The 21397-nt window shown below is 39.4% G+C and overlaps 1 protein-coding gene across 18 annotated transcripts in view; it reads left to right on the top strand.

The window, feature by feature from the left end:
- The window catches only part of NEK10 (NIMA related kinase 10), a 315567-nt gene that overhangs the window by 154081 nt on the left and 140089 nt on the right, over window positions 1-21397 (top strand). For 16 of the 18 annotated variants that reach the window (XM_079933110.1, XM_079933115.1, XM_079933109.1 and 13 more), the window contains 2 exons: window positions 4152-4281; window positions 4832-4902. In XM_079933110.1, coding sequence (XP_079789236.1) covers window positions 4152-4281; window positions 4832-4902 — 201 coding nt within the window. Of the gene's footprint in view, window positions 1-2180; window positions 2219-4151; window positions 4293-4831; window positions 5110-21397 lie in introns of those variants that run through there. The other 2 variants (XM_079933104.1, XM_079933105.1) reach the window with 2 other exon arrangements.

Genomic DNA, 21397 nt, shown 5'->3' with positions numbered 1-21397 from the left:
TAAATAAGAATCTTTGGCAATTAGCAACCTAATTGTTCACATCAGTGAGGGACTACTAATGGAATTTAAAAATCTAAACAGTTTGTCTTTTTAAAAAATTATATTAAGCATCCTTCCTTCCTCATCATTTTTCCACATTGCTTTCAGTATCAGTTTGTAAATTTATGCCTTTTTAAAACAGAGGTAGTATTTAGATAAACTTTCCTCCAGCCCCCTCTCAAAGGTTGCTGATTATGAGCTATGTTGACTTATTTATTAAAATATAGTAATAAGTAAAGAATGTCCTTGCCATCTACCTAACTATACTATCCCTGGCTTCACTTAAAATTTTTTCCAGCTTTATTGAGGTATTATTGGCAATTAAAAATTGTATATGTTTGAGGTTTACAATGTGATGTTTTGATATTTGTATACATTGTGAAATGATTATACAACCAAGCTAATTAATATATCTATTACTTCAAAAGATTCAATTATCACATTACTTGTGATGTACTTTCTTAGCAAATTTCAAGTATACAATACATTATTATTAAATATAGTCACCATGTACGTTAGGTCAGCAATAATAAAAATGATAATATTTTAATTGAAGTACAACTTATAATGGCTGTAAGTTTTTACACATTTAATTGCATATGTTTAACCTTTACCAGAAAAACCCTTATTTTTATTAAATATCATAAATTATGCTTTACTTTACCATTAAAAGATTTTAGATGACCAAATCACATAGGAATATCCAGTTTTTAAAATACAGAGGAATATTTCTGATTGGGAAAGAGAAAACCAATTTTATTTTATTTATTTATCTTTTGCGGTACGTGGGCCTTTCACTGTTGTGGCCTCTCCCGTTGCGGAGCACAGGCTCCAAACACACAGGCTCAGCGGCCATGGCTCACGGGCCCAGCCGCTCCGCGGCATGTGGGATCTTCCCGGACCGGAGCACGAACCTGTGTCCCCTGCATCGGCAGGCGGACTCTCAACCACTGCGCCACCAGGAAAGCCCGAGAAAACCCATTTTAAAGTGTGTGTGTGTGTGTGTGTGTGTGTGTGTGTGTGTGTGTACTATTTAACTTCTTTCTCTTAAGTGAGCATTGCTAGCTGTAACTCTGTATTTCTTTAAATGTGGTTGGGCTCACCTTAAGTGGAGAAATTGGAAATTATTACAAGACAGTGAATTATTTTACAATGGTTTTCTAAACAATAATCACCAAAATAAGTAGTGATTGAGTCATTACTTTAGCCATATTTCCCAAAAGCTGGGTTCTTTTTAAAGATGAAAAACACATGAATAGTTTTTCTTCATAGAACCTGTTGCCATAAAAAAATACCACAGCCTGGGTAGCTTAAACAACAGAAATTTATTTGAAGGCTGAAATCCAAGATCAAGATGTTGGCAGGTTTGGTTTCCTCTGAGGCCTCTCCTTGGCTCGCAAATGCCAGCCCCGCCTTCTTCCTGCCTCTTCCCGTGGTTGTTCCTTGCACACTCCTGGTGTCTCTTCCTCTTCTAATACAGACACCAGTCATACTGGATTAGGGCCACCCCAATGGCAGCTCTGATCAGCTCATGCAGGCCTTATCTGTATATACAGTTACATTCTGAGGTACTGGGGGTTGGGACTCAACACATGAATTTTGCGGGGACACACATAACATAACAGAACATTTTGTGTGACTTTTGGAAATCAGGCTCTGTCTTGTGTTTGCCATTGCTTTTAATTGTAATTATGAAACTCTTTTATCTTAGAGAATATTTGAAGTTGGACCCCAGAAGCAAAGTGATAGTTGGCAACTGTGTTGTCTTTTATTGCCCTTTCTTGTTCTCTTCCAGAGAAGTGATTCTCTGTCTTTTTCAGGGAGGCATGGACAGCTTTGAGAATCTGATGAAAGCTGTCATGTCAGTTAACTTTGACTAAGGACCTCAAAACTTAGTGGTTACAATAACCTTTTTATTCTTCTTCTTCTCAATATACTGTGCGCTGGCTGGATTGAGCTGGGATTGCTTATCTGTGTTGTCTGGGCTCACCTGTGCATTGTGGTCACCTGGTTTTCAAAGGCTTCACTGATGGATGTGGTGGTAGAGTGGCTGTGGGTAGGGGTGCTGGAGGTAACTGAGCCATGTGATGCTCATCTTCCAGCAGGCAAGCCTGGGCTCAATCACCTGCTTGTGATTGTAGGGTTTTCAAGAGCAGGAAGAGAGAGCAAGCCACAAAGAGTAAGTGCTTTTCCATTCTCTCCTTGCATCACTTTTCCTGATGTCTTCTTGGCCAAAGCAAGTTATATGGTTAAGCCCAGATTCAAGGGGTACAAAATAGAGTCCATCTTTTATTGGGAGGAGTGGCACAGCCATATTGCAAAGGGGCATGCCTGTGGGGATGAAAGGAGTGTGTGGTCTCTAGTGAGATGAAGGAAGAGATGGAATGATGAGAAAAATAAACTAAGTAAATTCTACTCTTACAAGAGTTTTCCTCTACACTGAGTAGTTATCTTTTGAGGAAAAATGAAGGCTGTCCTCCAGAGAAGTACAGACACTGGCTGTTGAGAGTGAAAGCACACAGGAAACAGGAAATGGAAAAGAGATCTGAGGGGGTGATGGGTGGAGCACTCACAGCACCTGCTTCCTGAGCTTTTGGAAATATGAAATCTTCTGAGTTCTCAGTAGATTAAAACATGAGCCATTTGTGTGGAGCCAAGGACATTTTTTTGTTGAAGACATTTTTTTCCTTTTATGGCATTTTTTAATGTGAGCAGTTGATCGAGTGACAACAGGGGACACTTTTATACACTTAGGACCAGTAGAGCCCTGGAAATCACCCCGGATTCCCCCATTGCCATATTATTGAACTCAAAGACAGTACCTATGGAAATGCTTAACTGAGAGATCTTGAAATCTCACTTCTTCTGTAAATACATAATGTAAATCTTAAACCAGGAATCATTTTCCATAATCTCACAAGAATTGCAACTCCTTGGTTATTCTTAACAACCAATACTTGCTCTGTACTGATACCAATTTATGAGTTTCTTTATATCTTAGTCCACTGCCCAAGTTAACCATTAATTCCTACTCCATTAATTTAGAGGGTTGAGCACAGTCCTAAATACATACTTTAGAACTGAATCATCAAACTACTTAATTTAGGGTGTGTGTGTGTGCTGAGTGCTTTTAACACTTCGCTGAGTTTCAGTTTACAAATATGAGAGAGGAAACTTCTATCAGTTCAAAATATCCAAGGGAACTACCCACCCCTCCACTTTAAAAAAAATGTCAAGCCCATAAACCCTCACAGCTTAACTTCATTTAAAGGCTGACAGCATCCTTATTCAGACTAGATATGAAATTTCAGAAGAGATGAACATGATGTAAGTTGTCATTTTCTGCAACACATTTAAATATGGTCTTGCTTCCTACTTTATAAGCTAGCATTGAATAGCAAAGGGATGGTGCTATGTCAGTCAATTTTGCTCATAATAATGCTGCATAACAAATCACCATGAAATCTCAGTGGCATTCAACAATAAGCATTTATTGTCAGACTCACAGGTCTGTGGGTCTCCTGGGCTGGGTCTCCTTCAGGCTGCAGGTTTATGTGTGCAGATCTGCTCCATGTGTCTTGTGCTGGGCCTAGGCTGGGCTATCCTAGCTACCTGGGATACGATGTTCTTTTGGACAGAAGCTCCTGTAGGGACAAATGGAAGCACTCAACACCTGTTAAGACTGAGGCCCTGATCTGTTGCACTGCCACTTCCACATTCCACTGGCCAACACAACAAAAGCAAAGGCAGGAGTGGGTAGGAAACACTGCCCACCAAGAAGAAGGAGTGGGGTATTCAAAACCTCCAGAATAGAGAGAACTGGGGCCAGTCATTCCGTCTACCACAGAGGGGTAGTTGTTTCTGGAAGTAAAAGGACATTTAATAGGAGTTGTTTATTGACATTTATTGCTTAAATTAGAATTGCTTCGTTGTGCTTCTTGATTCACCTGAGTCTGAGAGAATTCAAAGATACATCTTAATATGTTTACTTGAAATGATGATCGAGTTTCCATTTTTTTCTTATATCTCCAACTATAGCTTGAAAATTGAACTTTTTTCTGTACTGACTTCTCCCTTTTTCATTGTGCATTAACATCCTTATTTTAATTCAGCCCTGAGGTGCTGAAGAGTGAGCCGTATGGGGAGAAGGCTGATGTCTGGGCAGCAGGCTGCATCCTTTATCAGATGGCGACTCTGAATCCTCCCTTCTACAGCACAAACATGCTCTCCCTGGCCACAAAAGTAAGCAACCTTGGAAGACAAAAGGGTCTCATGTTGCCAAAAACACCATTCCTTTTCTTCTTAAGTAGAACCTTTGTGATTTTAATAAAACTGTCACTTAAAAGCAGTCATTGTTTTATTAACCACATGATCCAGTTTATTTTTCCTCCTTTCTTCTAAATCTACATCATGTGCTATGGCACATTTCCCCTTATAATTGTCTTCAATTTATCATAGAAAATTATAAAAATAAATATATCAAACTGCTTTTGGTCTTTTTTCTTAATTGTGGTTTGAACTGCCCTCAATCTATCATATTGTATTATCCTACACATCATTTATTATGAATCTGAGGTTAACTTTAACTCAGCTTGAAGAATACAGTTCTATGCTCAAGAACAGTTTAATTAATGCTAATTTTTAATTTGCTGGGATATTTTTGTTTCTGATGAAAATATGTGCATGAAATTATGATGCTTGTTAAGTAACTCTTGTGTCGTGGCCAAGTATCACCACTCAAAGGTACCTGTGGCTCCTTTACTTCCATCATTCTAGTCTGTTTATTTTGCAGATAGTGGAGGCAGTATATGAACCAGTACCAGAAGGCATCTATTCTGAAAAGGTGACCACTATCATCAGCAGGTAATTAGTCTCATAACTTCAAACCTATAGGGATTATCAAGAAATACCTCATATCTATGCAAATTCACTATGTAAATATTAAGAGGAAGAGGAAGGGCTCTCAAATAATCCAAAGCTAGAAAAATATTTGTGCATCACCAGTCATAGGGACCATTTGGAAGCCAACCAAGTGTCCAAGAGGAAGTAGTACATTCACTTGAAATATTATGCAACCATTAGATTGATTATTCAGAGGGCTTTATATCAACCTGTAAAGTAAGTATGATCTGCTAAATAGACATTTCTCCAAAGAAGGTATATAGATGGTCAAGAGGCACATGAAAAGATGTTCAACATCACTAATTATTAGAGAAATGCAAATCAAAACTATGAGGTAATCACCTCACACCGGTTAGAATGGCCATCATCAAAAAATCTACAAACCATAAATGCTGGAACGGGTGTGGAGAAAAGGAAACCTCATACACTGTTGGTGGGAATGTAAATTGATACAGCCACTATGGAGAACAGTATGGAAGTTCCTTAAAAAACTAAAAATAGAACTACCATATGATCCAGCAATCCCACTCCTGGGTATATATCCAGAGAAAACCATAATTTGAAAGTGTACATGCACCCCAATATTCACTGCAGCACTATTTACAATAGCCAGCACATGGAAGCAACCTAAATGTCCATTGGCAGAGGAATGGATAAAGATGTGGTACATATATACTATGGAATATTACTCAGCCATAAAAAAGAAGGAAATAATGCCATTTGCAGCAACATGGATGGACCTAGAGATTGTCATAATGAGTGAAGTAAGTCAGACAGAGAAAGACAAATATCATATGATAGCGCTTATATGTGCAATCTAAAAAAAATGGTACATATGAACCTGTTTACAAAACAGAAATTGAGTCACAGATGTAGAAAACAAACTTATGGTTACCAAGGGGGAAAGGGAGGGGCGATAAATTGGGAGATTGGGATTGACATATACACACTACTATATTTAAAAGATAATAAATAAAAACCTATTGTATAGCATAGGGAACTCTATTCAGTGCTCTGTAATGACCTATATGGGAATGAAGTCTGGAGGAGAGTGGATATAGGTACATGTATGGTTGATTCACTTTGCTGCATAGCAGAAACTAATGCAACATTGTAAATCAACTATATGCCAATAAAAAATTAATTAAAAATTTTTTAATTAAAAAATGAAAACAAAAAAACAAGTATGATCTGAAACTAAGTAAAACAAACAAAATGTACAGGTACTTATAGCTATGAAAAAAACATAAAATGTGCATGAATATGGAAAAGACTAGACAAGAACATATGAAACTGAAAAAGGCCATGTTAGATGATAAAATTGCAAGCATTTTTTCCTTTTTATTTTTAAGAAATATTTTAATTTTTCAAAGAAACTCAGAAAGAAGTGCTCCATATATCCATATAGTAGGAATTTAATGAAAGTCCTTATCCCTATAGAGTCTCAAAGTTCTGCCCCCACAGGGCTTGTCCCAGCTCATCCCTAACCCTTCCCCTCCCACTTTCCCTCTGCTCCCTCCACTCCAACCACAGGGAGCTCCTTGCTACTGCTCTTCCCTTTTCCTGGCACTCTCTTCCCTCTGATACACACAGTGGCACAGGCCCTTACTTCCTCTGGTTTCTGAGGAAACTGGGTCTCTGAAAAATCAGGGCACCTGCCCTGATGCCCCCACAACCTCTCCAGACTCTCTTGTCCCCTTGACCAAGTTCACAGCACCCACCACCCCTAACACATTATACATGTGCATGCAGACTTGTTCTTTTATTGTCTCTCTTCCCCACCAGAATGAAAACTCCACAAGAATGGGGACTTTTTCAGTTTAGTTTATAGCTATTCAGTGCCCACAGCAATGCCTAGTACAAAGTAGACCCTTAACAATTTACTGGTTATATGAATAAATGACTCATTTACCTGGCTGATCGTTATTTCTGGACCATTTTACGACCTTAAATTGGCCCAAGATTACTACTCTGCCCCATCAAGCTGAGTCAAATCCTTATTGTGATAATAGAAATCCTAGGGTCACCCCAGATGGAAACTTTATCTATCCCCTTGCCCAATTCCTTTAAATCTCAATTCTGTATCTATCCTAGCTCTTGGCACCACCTCTGATGCAATGTAATAAGCATATTTTCATGGCTATGCCCCTTTCCCTTTTATTTTCTCCTTCCAGCCCATTGTTTAGCATTAATAGATACTCCTCACGTTTGTGGGATTATATCTTGAATCTTACCTTGCTCAGCCCAATGCTGCCCTACAATATTAAGTGCCTCAGGCCCAGCTGGGGCTGAATTTCACTAACTGTGGACTCTGAGCAGACAATTTGACTATTCTTTCAGCAGCTCTGTTTCCTCATCTGGTAAAATGGGGATCATAATAGTACCAACCTTATCAAGCTCATATGATGATTATAACATGCAGATCACTTAGCATAGAGCTTTGGCAAATGGTAAATCTTGAGCAATGTTGGCAGTTATTATTATAAATATTGTGGGAAATGAGCTGAAACCCCTTTCTAAATCATCTAAATTCCGCGTTACACTAGATCCACCCTACTGCTAATGAATCCATACAAATGTATTTAAACTGCTCATCTCCTGTTATCTGCTATTTGTTTTCTGGAAAGTGCCTTAAAAATTCAAGAAGTCTCCAGAGAGGTCAAGACAAGAATATCAGAGTTACTCATTTAATTTCTCCTTTTCTTAGGTATTTGAGTGCCACGAAAAATAGGAGAGGGTAGTGCAGAGAAAAAGTACAGAGACATTATTCTGATTTTGTGGCCTTGGGCAAACAGGACAATAATTTGCTTATGACAGGCTTCCTGGCTATTGGTGTCCACGCCTCTTGGAGCTAGGAGGTTAGTGGAAAAGTCAGATATCAGCATTATCATGAAAAGGTTAAGAACATCAATAGGTTCTAGAATTGAGTGGATTCTAATCCCCACTCTTCCACTCACCTTAACCTTCCCAAGACCCACTTTCCTCATCTGTGATATATAGGTAGCAATAGTAACTACTCATGGCTTGCTTTGAAGCCTAAATAAGATCATGCTTGTGATGGTCTTAGCACAGTTCCCAGCATGTAGTGAGCCCTCAATTAATTTAGGTATTGTTATTAATAATGTTATTATTTATGGAATGAAGTATATAAAAATTATGATAAATTTGATGAAGGATGGTAAAAGGGGCAACGAGAGATTACAGAAGGACTTGGTCTAGTTTGGGGATTTGGGAAAGATTTTCTCTGAAGAAAGGACATGTAATCTGAGACCTGAACTTCACTACTTCTCAAATAGTAAACAGAGTGGAAAAAGCATTTCATAGACCCACATCTCTGAAGGCTTTCCTGAGCAAAAGAGCTTGTTAATTTGAAGAACTGAAAAAAGTTGGAGATGCAGCATGTCAAGTAAGGGAGAGAATAGCCAGCAAATGGCCCTGGGAGGCTGACAGGACCCAGGTTGACAGGTTCTACAGGCCACACTGAGGGTTTTGAATTTTTATCTCCAGTATTGAGGAGAGGACTGAAGGGTTATTAACAGATTGAGATATAGTGAAAATTTCTTTAGCAGAGATCATTCTGGCTGATCTCCAGGGAATAGACTGAAGGGAATGAGAGTGGGAAGGAGAACCAGGTTCAGCTGTCCACTGAGAGATGATGGAGGCTTTGACTAGAGTGGTGGTGTTGATGGAAAGAAGTGGGTTGTTCCCACTGTGGGCTGGAATTTGAGTCAACAAGTTTTGGAGTACAATCGTAAGATGTTTAAAAAATACTTCAGTTAACTGGGAAAATGGAATGGCATCGAGAATATGAAAACAATTGGATTTATTATGTGGAACCTCAGCAAATGGAGCCAAGACCATGGAATGGAAGTTCTGGGGTGGGGCCAAGGTGAGCTCGCCATTAGGAAGTGTATGTCAGAATTAGAGCTATCCACAGTGGAGCAGGCTGCTGATGGATGGTGAGTTCCCTGTCACCAGAGTGTTTAAGAGGATGAATGAACACTATTAGGGGACTCCAGATGAAATGTTCTGAGTACACTTTTAATTCAAAATACTAAGGTGCCATAATTAGTAGGAAATGACAATTTAATTTTAAAGCTGACTACAAATTAAGATTGCAGTATGCAGCCTATAACAGATATAGTTTTCATTTAAAGTTATGCAAGACAGTGGGTTCACATTGTGAAGTTTTATCTTTAGAAAATTTGACATAAAACCAAAATCAGTTGTGAGTTGCATGCAATTACATACTTGAATTGCTTTGGATTTTCAGTCTTTAAAAATTAAGTTTCAGGGACTTCCCTGGTGGTGCAGTGGTTGAGAATCTGCTTGCCAATGCAGGGGACACGGGTTCAAGACCTGGTCTGGGAAGATCCCACATGCCTCGGAGCAACTAAGCCCATGCGCCACAACTATTGAGCCTGCGCTCTAGAGCCTGCAAGCCACAACTACTGAGTCCACGTGCCACAACTACTGAAGCCCACATGCCTAGAGCCTGAGCTCTGCAACAAGAGAAGCCACCGCAATGAGAAGCCTGCGCACCGCAATGAAGGGTAGCCCCTGCTCGCCGCAACTAGAGAAATCCCGCACGAAGCAATGAAGACCCAACAACGAAGACCCAATGCAGCCAAAAATAAATAAATAAATAAATAATTTTAAAAATTAAGTTTCAAAAGAACTAGGGAACAAATACAATTTCCTGTTTTCTTACCTTAGCAGACTTTTAAATTGGGAGAATAACTTAGTAACCCTGAAGAGTTTGAGGCAGAAAATAAATATATTTTACTGCTCTGCTCAGTACCAGCATTACTATTTTTACCTTCCAGTACACTGTTAAGAGAATGTTATCTATTTACTTTCTAAAGTAAGAACTTGCTTTAAAGTAAAGGAAGGACATTTCCTTTTATGCACACAATATTCCCATTGCCTGTTTTCTCTGTCTGTGCTTGGTTGCATAAGCTCTCTGGCACTTTGTTTCAGAGGCAGTCATAAGGACTAAAGAAATTAGTTTTGGCTAGTTCTAAGGACAAGTGGATCTTTGCATTTTCCATCCTATCTTCAACTCTTTGTTTCTTTTCTTTTTTTTTAAGATTTAATTTTATTTAATTTTGGCTGCGTTGGGTCTTCGTTGCTGCGCGCGGGCTTTCTCTAGTTGTGGTGAGCAGGTAGGGCTATTCTTCTTTGTGGTGCATGAGCTTCTCCTTGTGGTGGCTTCTCTTGCTGTGGAGCATGGGCCTTAGGCACGCAGGCTCAGTAGTTGTGGCGCACGGGCTTAGTTGCTCCGCAACATGTGGGATATTCCCAGACCAGGGATGAAACCTATGTCCTGTGCATTGGCATTCAGATTCTTAACGACTGCACCACTGGGGAAGTCCCACCTCTTTGTTTCTTAAAACATGAAATGAAGACAGTTGAACATTGTATCCCTTTACTTCTTTCATCTGGTTTCTCAGAGTAGAGTGGGGACGAAGTGGGTAGCATGAGTGGAATATCCCAGATTTTTTTTCTAAAACGTGATTTTATGCTTATTTGATTAGAGAATCATTAAAGCATTCAGTTGCTCTTAAGAATTTCTCTGAAATATCCAAGCAGGGAGGCATTTCACAGCAATGAGGATAAACTGGAACTTCTGGTAGGAGATATTCCTAAGATTCCAAAAGTGTATACCGAAATATTTTAGGTTATAGACAGGTAAATTCTTAGATGTTAGGCTTAGTTCATTTGTTCATTTGTTCATTCATTCATTTGCTGAGTACCCATCAGGACCCAGATTCCATTTTACATGCAGAGGAGATCATGGTGAAGGAGACACAGGTCCCTCCTCTCAACAAGTTTGCAGTTTCCAGTGGTGAAACAGACCATTATGATACAATGGTTACAGTAGTTTTACGTATTGAAATATAGACAGTGCAATGAGAACATGTAAAAGGGGGACAGTGAGTCTGTCTAAGGGTGTCCAAGAAGTCTTCCTAATGGAGACTTGGAAAAGAGTGGTAAGCACATAAGGGATGTGGTTTGGGAAAGAGTAGATACAATCAGCAAAAACCAAATTCAAGCAGAGTGAATAAAATAACCAAGAAATGGGGGCATAGGTGAGCCATGGGCTGTTTGGGAAAGAACAAGTAGGAGCATTTGGTGTGTTGCTGTGGGGGGAAGAGGGGGTGAGGCTGTGGAGGGAGGTAAGGGCTAGTTTAGGAGGAGCTTGTATCACATGCAGGGAGTTTTAATTTTGTCCTTTTGGGCCATGAGGGGATATTGAGGAATTCTGAGCAGAGGAGTGATGTCATCAGTTTTGGAATATTTTTCTGGTAGCAGTTTACAATATGGATCAGAGGTGGACAAGAGATGTGCGTGTCATTTAGGAGACTGTTTCAGTGGTCCAAGCAAGTGATGATGAAATAGGCCAATAGCCATGGGATTACAGGGGAATGATACGGATTTGAGAAATATTTAGGAGGTAGAAGCCACAGGCTTTGGTGTTGGTTGAATGAGGGAGGAGGTGGAAGAGAAAGAAAATTGTGGATTTTCTTTTTAATTTATTGGGCACTTTACAGGGATGGCTTCATTTAATCACCATACCAGCTTGATGTAGTAGATACTATGATTATCCCATTTTACAGATTATAGTCCCAGGCTATCTGGGATTTAGAAGCTAAACCTTACCCAAGATCAGAGTTAATAAAGGGCGAGCCAGGATTTAACCCCCAACAATCAGACCCAGAGCCTGCAGGCCTAATTATGATCCTAAACTGCATCTCCCAGGTGGTTCCTTTTCTGATGATGGCAAACATAGGAAGGGGAGTAGCTTTGGGAGAGGAGGAGATAACTAAATGCCAGAACAGAGGCCATTCTGAATTCCATTTACCATAATATATAACTGTATAATTTGTAAAACTAGCTTACATTGCTTTATTATTTAAAAAAATAAAAAGCTCAGCTGATAATTCAACTGACAGTACCTTGAATCAATTTAAATATCTGCAGACTAAGAATTTAGAACTTAGAATTCAGACTAAGACTTTAGAATATCTGCACTAATGAAAGGGGTTTTTGTAGTCATAATCAACACTTGGTCAACTGAGCATTTTTATCTGCTTTAATCCCTTTTGCTAATTAAGTGAACGTGAGGAACCAGATTTAATTAAAAGTGAAGTTGAACACTTAGCTTCTTTTGTGATTATAAGTGAAAGTAAGAAACTTGAATACAGTATTCAAGGTCATGAAATTCTTAATAATTTTATCTTTGAATTTGTGTTTTAGAAGTGAAGTCTGATGGGACAAGGAGCATGTGTGTTGGGGGCTTGGACCCTAGTGTACATGTGGTCCCTCCAGCTCCCTGGCTTAAGTTCTCAGCCACCTGATTCCAGCCCTCTGGGCCTCTGCCTGGCCTCCAGCTCCACCTTCCTGTCCCTGTCCCATTGCTGCTGCCCTCTACCTGGTATGGTGATTGGGTGTGTCAGCAAAGGAGGACTGTGTTCCACCTTTATGCCTCACCCCCCATAGGATATGGAGGCAGGCAAGGAGATGGTCAGGGTAGAGTAGGTGCCCTGTTGTATCTGGGGTAGGACAAAGAAGAGGCCATCCCTGACCAGGCTGGTGGCACCCTGGCTTGTTTGGAGGGTGATTCAGTGGGGGCCTCTTGCTGGCCTCTAATCCAGGTACCAATTGCATACTGCTGTCATGGAGGTTGCAATATCTTGGGGGGTTTCTTATCTACCATCAACTGGGATGCTGGACTATGGGAAGGGGAGATTGACTTCCTCACTCCCTGCTGGGGCCTCACAATTATGTGGGACACCCCCCAAATTATGTAGTTGGCCCTGTCTCCTCAATCTCTTGCCTTATTTTGTATATAATAAATGCATAGACTGAACTTTGTTAAGTAAGAATTCAGCAAATATGTCTGTCATAACCATAGTGCAAGCCCCCTTTGTTAGAACTTGAAAAAAAATAGCATAAAGATAAAGCATGAAATGATAATGACTTAAAATTTGATTAAGACGTGCATATTATACTCATGGTTATTAAAGTCAAGAAAGGAGAGAGAGATCAAAGTTGCAGATTAGGAGGATGCTGGGCTCACCTCCACTCATCCAAACAACAGCTCTTGTTGAAATCAACCTGGGGACAAGCAGAACAGCTCTTCTGCAACCAAGGCTGTAAAGAAAGATCCACACGGAGTCCGGTAGGAAGGGAGAATGATGTGGTCGGGACCTTCACCCTTAGCAGGGACACAGGAGAGGAGGGGACATCACAGGCTCAGGGATCCTCCCTGGGGAGTGAGGGATTCCAGCCACACATTGGACAGCCCAGCCCTGGGATACAACACTGGAAGACAAGCCCCTTAGCTGGTTTGAAACCCAGTGGGGCTTACCAAAGGGCTATAAGAAACTGGGCCTCTGCTGTTGAAGAGCACACAGACTTGCTTGCTCCCAGTCAAAGTGTGGAGGCAGCACATTGAAAACTGCCAGGGGCTCTGACCAGCTAGCCAGGGCTACTGCATTACACCCCCCGCCCACCCCTCACCTGGCTCCTGCTGTAGCCCCTCTTGCTCCAACACTGCTCTCCACTAAGGCAGAGTGTGCCACTAACTACAAGAGTTTGCACACTTGGAGGGAACAGAGCTGGCTTGGATCCCAGCCCTGCCTCTGACCAGGGCATAGGCAGCCATTGCCAGCACATGTGTCCCTGTGCACTCTTGGGAGGGAGCAAACTCAGCTCAGTAGTGTGATACCAACCCCTCCAGCCACAACCCAGCCTCTAGCCAAGCAAGCACATCAGGGATAAAGTGAAATCAGAAAAGAAGTACAGCCTTAAGCCCTCAGGCCCTGAATCTATACCCCAAACCAAGGCTGAGACTGCCATCACACCTGGAAGAAACCCAAATTCTTCAGGGCTCCTGCTCCAGCCCCTGTGGTTCTCACCGCACCCTTGACAGGGTGGTGATGGCCACTGACTGAGCAGAGGAGAAGCCCTAGCTTGCACCTTCTCTGCACAAGAAGCCTGTGTGCAAGCACAGGTCACTATCCACACCTCCCCTCCCAGGAAACTGTGCAGCCTGCCACTGCCAGGGTCCTGTGATCCAGGGACAACTTCCCCAGGAGAACGCATGGTGTGCCTCAGGCTGTTGCAACATCATGCTGGCCTCTGCTGCCACAGGTTCGCCCTCCATTTCGTACCCATCCCTACCCCCTGGCCTGAGTGAGCCAGAGCCCCATAATCAGCTGCTACTTTAAACCCGTTCTGTGTGGTGGGAACAGACACACTCAGGCAACTTATATGCAGAGGCAGGGTCAAATCCAAAGCCGAACCCCAAGAGCTGTGTCAACAAAGAAGAGAAAGGGAAATTTCTCCCAGCAGCCTCAGGAGCAGTGGAATAAATCTCCACAGCCAACTTGATATACTCTGCATCACTGGAATACGTGAATAGACAAGAAATAATCCCAAATTTGAGGTGGTGGACTTTAAGAGCAATTGTAGACTTGGGGTTTGCTTTCTGTATATAATTTCTTTCTGGTTTTATGTTTATCTTAGTTTAGTATTTAGAGTTTATTATCATAGGTAGATTTGTTTATTGACTTAGTGGCTCTCTTCCTTTATGTTTTCTTTTTTTAAAATTTATATATATATAGATTTTTTTTCCTTTTTCTCTTTTTGTGAGTGTGTATGTGTATGCTTCTTTGTGTGATTTTGTCTGTATAGCTTTGCTTTTACCATTTGTCCTAGGGTTCTGTCAGTTCGTTTTTTTTTTCTTTTTTAGTATAGTTTTTCATGCTTGTTATCATTGGTGGATTTGTTTTTTGCTTTGGTTGCTCTCCTCTTTCTTTCTTTCTTTCTTTTCTTTTTTTATTACTTTTTATTTTTTCATTATTAATATTTTTTTAATTTTTTATTTTAATAACTGTATTTTATTTATTTTTCTTTCTTTCTTTCTTTTTTCTCCCATTTCTTTGAGCTGTGTGGCTGACAGGATCTTATTGCTCTGGCCGGGTGTCAGGCCTGTGCCTCTGAGGTGGGAGAGCTGAGTTCAGGACATTGGTCCACCAGAGGCTTCCCAGCTCCACATAATATCAAACAGTGAAAGCTCTCCCAAAGATCTCCATGTAAATGCTAAGACCCAGCTTCACTCAAGAATCCACAAGCTACAGTGCTGGACACCCTATGCCAAACAACTAGCAAGAAGGGAACACATCCCCACCCATTAGCAGAGAGGCTGCCTAAAATCATAATAAAGTCACAGGAACCCCAAAACACACCACTGGACGTGGTCCTGCCCACCAGAAAGACAAGATCCAGCCTCATGCACCAGAATACAGGCACCAGTCCCCTTAAACAGGAAGCCTATACAACCCACTGAACCAAACTTAGCCACTGGGGGCAGACAGCAAAAACAACAGGAACTACAAACGTACAGTCTGTGAAAAGGAGATCCCAAACACAGTAAGAAAAGCAAAATGAGAAGACAGAGAAACACACAGCAGATGAAGGAGCAAGGTAAAAACCCACCAGACCAAACAAATGAAGAGGAAATAGGCAGTCTACTTGAAAAAGAATTCAGGGTAATGATGGTAAAGATGATCTAAAATCTTGGAAGTACAATGGAGAAAATACAGGAAACATTTAACAATGACCTAGAAGAACTAAAGAGCAAACAAACAATGATGAAGAACACAATAAATAAATTAAATTTTTTTAGAAGGAATGAGTAGCAGAATAACTGAGGCAGAAGAACGAATAAGTGACGTGCAAGATAAAATAGTGGAAATAAGTACTGCAGAGCAGAATAAAGGAAAAAGAATGAAAAGATTTGAGGATAGTCTTAGAGACCTCTGGGACAACATTAAATATACCAACATTCAAATTATAGGGGTCCCAGAAGAAGAAGAGAAAAAGAAAGGGACTGAGAAAATATTTGAAGAGATTATAGTTGAACACTTCCCTAATATGGGAAAGGAAATGTCAAGTCCAAGAAGTGCAGGGAATCCCATACAGGGTAAATCCAAGGAGAAACATGCCAAGACACTTATTAATCAAACTATCAAGAATTAAATACAAAGAAAAAATATTAAAAGCAACAAGTGAAAAACAACAAATAACATACAAGGGGATCCCCATAAGGTTAACAGCTGATCTTTCAGCAGAAACTCTGCAAGCCAGAAGGGACTGGCAAGACATATTTAAAGTGAAGAAAGGGAAAAACCTACAACAAAGATTACTCTACCCAGCAAGCATCTCATGCAGATTTAATGGAGAAATTAACACCTTTACAAACAAACAAAAGCTGACAGAATTCAGCACCACGAAACCAGCTTTACAACTTTAGCTTTACAAATGCTAAGGGAACTTCTCTAGGCGGGAAACACAAGAGAAGGAAGAGGCCTACAATAACAAACACAAAGCAATTAAGAAAATGGTAATAGGAACATACATATTGAAAACTACATAAATGTAAATGTATTAAATGCTCCGACCAAAAGACATAGACTGGCTGAATGCATACAAAAAGAAGACCCATATACATGCTGTCTACAGGAGACCCACTTCAGACTTAGGGACACATACAGACTGAAAGTGAGGGGATGGAAAAAGATATTCCATGCAAATGGAAATCAAAAGAAAGCTGGAGTGGCAATTCTCATATCAGACAAAATAGATTTTAAAATAAAGACTATTAGAAGAGACAAAGAAGGATACTACATAGTGATCAAGGGATCAATCCAAGAGAAGATATAGCAATTATAAATATATGTGCCCCCACATCGGAGCACCTCAATACATAAGGCAAATGCTAACAATCATAAAACGGGAAACTGACAGAAACACAATCATAGTATGGGACTTTAACACCCCATTTTCACCAATGGACAGATCATCCAAAATGAAAATAAATAAGAAAACACAAGCTTTAAATGATACATTACACAAGATGCCCTTAATTGATGTTTATAGGACATTCCATCCAAAAATAACACAATACACTTTCTTCTCAAGTGCTCAAGGAATGTTCTCCAGGATAGATCATATCTTGGGTCACAGATCAAGCCTTTGTAAATTTAAGAAAATTGAAATTGTGTCAAGTATCTATTCCAACCACAACGCTATGAGACTAGATACAAATTACAGGAAAAAAATCTATAAAATACAAACAGATGGAGGCTAAACCGTACACTACTAAATAACCAATAAATTACTGAAGAAATCAAAGAGGAAATTGAGAGATACCTAGAAACAAATGACAATGAAAACCTGATGACCCAAAACCTATGGGATGCAGCAAAAGCAGTTCTAAGAGGGAAGTTTATAGCAATATGATCCTACTCCAGAAACAAGAAACCTCTCAAGTAAACAACCAAACCTAACACCTAAAGCAACAAGAAGAACAGAAAAACCCTAAAGTTAGCAGAAGGAAAGAAATAGACATCAGATCAGAAATAAATGAAAAATAAATGAAGGAAATGATAGCAAAGATCAATAAAACTAAAAGCTGGTTCTTTGAGAAGATAAACAAAATTGATAAACCATTAGCCAGTCTCATCAAGAAAAAACCAGAGAAAACTCAAATCAATAGAATTAGAAATGAAAAAGGAGAAGTAACAACTGACACTGCACAAATACAAAAGATGATAAGAGATTACTACAAGCAACTCTATGCCAATAAAATGGACAACCTGGAAGAAATGGACAAATTCTTAGAAGTGCACAACCTGCCAAGACTGAATCAGGAAGAAATAGAAAATATGAACAGACCAATCACAAGCACTGAAATTGAAACTGTGATTAAAAATCTTACAACAAACAAAAGCCCAGGACCAGATGGCTTCACAGGCGAATTCTATCAAACATTTAGAGAAGAGCTAATACCTATCCTTCTCAAACTCTTCCAAAATATAGCAGAGGGAGGAACACTCCCAAACTCATTCTACGAGGCCACCATCATCCTGATACCAAAACCAGACAAAGATGTCACAAAGAAAGAAAACTACAGGCCAGTATCACTGATGAACGTAGATGCAGAAATCCTCAACAAAATACTAGAAAACAGTATCCAACTGCACATTAACAGGAGCATACACCATGATCAAGTGGAGTTTATCCCAGGAATGCAAGGATTCTTCAATATATGCAAATCAATCAATGTGGTAAGCCATATTAATAAATTGAAGGATAAAAACCATATGATCATCTCAATAGATGCAGTAAAGCTCTTGACAAAATTCAACACCCATTTATGATAAAAACCCTCCAGAGAGCAGGCATAGAGGGAACTTACCTCAACATAATAAAGGCCATATATGACAAACCCACAGACAACATCTTTCTCAATGGTGAATAACTGAAACCATTTCCTCTAAGATCAGGAAGAAGACAAGGTTGTCCACTCTCACCACTATTATTCAACATAATTTTGGACGTTTTAGCCACAGCAATCAGAGAAGAAAAAGAAATAAAAGGAATCCAAATCAAAAAGAAGTAAAGCTGTCACTGTTTGCAGATGACATGATACTATATATAGAGAATCCTAAAGATGCTACCAGAAAACTACTAGAGCTAATCAATGAATTTGGTAAAGTAGCAGGATACAAAATTAATGCACAGAAATCTTTTGCATTCCTATTCACTAATGATGAAAAATCGAAAGAGAAGTTAAGGAAGCACTCCCATTTACCACTGCAACAAAAATAATAAAATACCTAGGGATAAACCTACCTTCAGAGACAAAAGTCATGTATGCAGAAAACTATAAGACACTCATGGAAGAAGTTAAAGATGATACAAATAGATGGAGAGATATACCATGTTCTTGGATTGGAAGAATCAATATTGTGAAAATGACTATACTACCCAAAGCAATCTATGGATTCAATGCAGTCCCTATCAAATTACCAACGGCATTTTTCACAGAACTAGAACAAAAAATTTCACAATTTCTATGGAAATACAAAAGACCCCGAATAGCCAAAGCAGTCTTGAGAAAGAAAGATGGAGCTGGAGGAATCAGGCTCCCGGACTTCAGACTATACTATAAAGCTACAGTAATCAAGACATTATGGTACTGACAAAAAAAAAACAGAAATATAGATCAATGGAACAGGATAGAAAGCCCAGAGATAAACCCCCACAATATGTTCACCTTATCTTTGATAAAGGAGGCAAGAGTATACAATGGAGAAAAGACAGCCTCTTCAATAAGTGGTGCTGGGAAAACTGGACAGCTACATGTAAAAGAATGAAATTAGAACACTTCCTAACACCATACAGAAAAATAAACTCAAAATGGATTAAAAACCTTAATGTCAGGCCAGACACTTTAAAACTCGTAGAGGAAAGCATAGGCAGACCAGTCTATGACGTAAATCACAGCAAGATCTTCTTTGACCCACCTCCTAGAGAAATGGAAATAAAAACAAAAATAAACAAATGGGACCTAATGAAACTTAAAAGCTTTTGCACAGCAAAGGAAACAATAAACAAGACAAAACGACAACCCTCAGAATGGGAGAAAATATTTGCAAATGAAGCAACTGACAGGGTTTAATCTCCAAAATATACAAGCAGCTCATGCAGTTCAATATCAAAAAACAAACAACCCAATCCAAACATGGGCAGAAGTCCTAAATAGACATTTCTCCAAAGAAGATATACAGATTGCCAACAAACACATGAAATAATGCTCAACATCACTAATCATTAGAGAAATGCAAATCAAAACTACAATGATGTGTCACCTCACACCAGTCTGAATGGCCATAATCAAAAAATCTACAAATAATAAATGCTGGAGAGGGTGTGGAGAAAAGGGAACCCTCTTGCACTGTTGGTGGGAATGTAAATTGATACAGCCAGTATGGAGAACAGTATGGAGGTTCCTTAAAAAACTGAAAATAGAACTACCATATGACCCAGCAATCCCGCTACTGGGCACATACCCTGAAAAAACCATAGTTCAAAAAGTGTCGTGTGCCACAATGTTCATTGCAGCTCTATTTACAATAGCCAGGACATGGAAGCAACCTAAGTGTCCATCAACAGATGAATGGATAAAGAAGATGTGGTACATATATACAATGGAATATTACTCAGCCATAAAAAGAAACGAAATTGAGTTATTTTTAATGAAGTGGATGGACCTAGAGTATGTCATACAGAGTGGAGTAAGTTAGAAAGAGAAGAACAAATACCATTTACTAACAGATATGTATGGAATCTAAAAGAAAAATGGTTTTGAAGAACCTAGGCACAGGACAGGAATAAAGACACAGATGTAAAGAATGGACTTGAGGACACAGGGAAGGGGAAGTGTAAGGTGGGATGAAGTGAGAGAGTGACATGGACATAGATACCCTACCAAATGTAAAATAGATAGCTACTGGGAAGCAGCCATATGGCACAGGGATTTCAGCTCGGTTCTTTGTGACCACCTAGAGGGGTGGGTTATGGAGGGTGGTGGGAAGGAGTTGCAAGAGGGAGGAGATATGGGGATATAAGTATATATATATGTAAAGCTGATTCACTTTGTTATAAAGCAGAAACTAACACACCATTGTAAGGCAATTATACTCCAATAAAGAAAAAAAGAATAAAAAGAAAAAAAATAAAATAAAGGCAGCAAGAGAAAAACAGTCAGTTACAGGGAACTTCCATAAGGCTTTCAGCTGATTTTTCTGCAGAAACATTGCAGGCCACAGGGAGTGGTATGATATATTTAACGTACTGAAAAGAAAAAGCAAAACAAAAACCCTAGCCCTACCACCTAGGATACCAGCAGGGTTATCATTAGATTGTCTCTAAAATCAGGTACAAGGATGCCCACTCTCACCATTTCTACCATTTCTAGGTAACATAGTACTGGAATTCCTAGGCACAGCAGTCAGACAAGAAAAAGAAATAAAAGGCATCCAAATTGGAAGGGAAAAAGTAAAATTGTCACTATTTGCAGATGACATGATACTATATATATAAAACCCTAAGTTCTCCACCAAAAAACCATTAGAACTACTAAGTGATTCAGTAAATCAGGATACAACATTATTACATGGAAATCTGTTGATTTTTAAACAACATATAATAATGAATTCTCAGAAAGAGAATGTAAGAAAATAATGCCATTTATGGTTGCTTCACAAAGAATAAAATACATAGGAATTATCTCAGCCATATAAAAGAACGAAATTTTGCCATTTGCAACTACATGGATGGACTTAGAGGGTATCATGCTAATTGAACTAAGTCAGACAGAGAAAGAAAAATACTGTATCTTATCACATATATTAATCTAAAAAGTAAAACAAACGAATGAATATAACAAAATAGGACAGACTCATAGATACAGTGAACAAACCAGTGGGTAGAGGGGTTGGGGGAGAGGCAAGATAAGGGAAGGGGATTAAGAGGTACACTACTAGATATGAAATAGATATAAGGATATATTGTACAGCACAGGGACTATAGCCAATAT

This window comes from Stenella coeruleoalba (genome assembly GCF_951394435.1).
Source record: "Stenella coeruleoalba genome assembly, chromosome: 10".
Classification (NCBI taxonomy): domain Eukaryota; kingdom Metazoa; phylum Chordata; class Mammalia; order Artiodactyla; family Delphinidae; genus Stenella; species Stenella coeruleoalba.
This window is presented reverse-complemented; position numbering and strand designations above follow the sequence as displayed.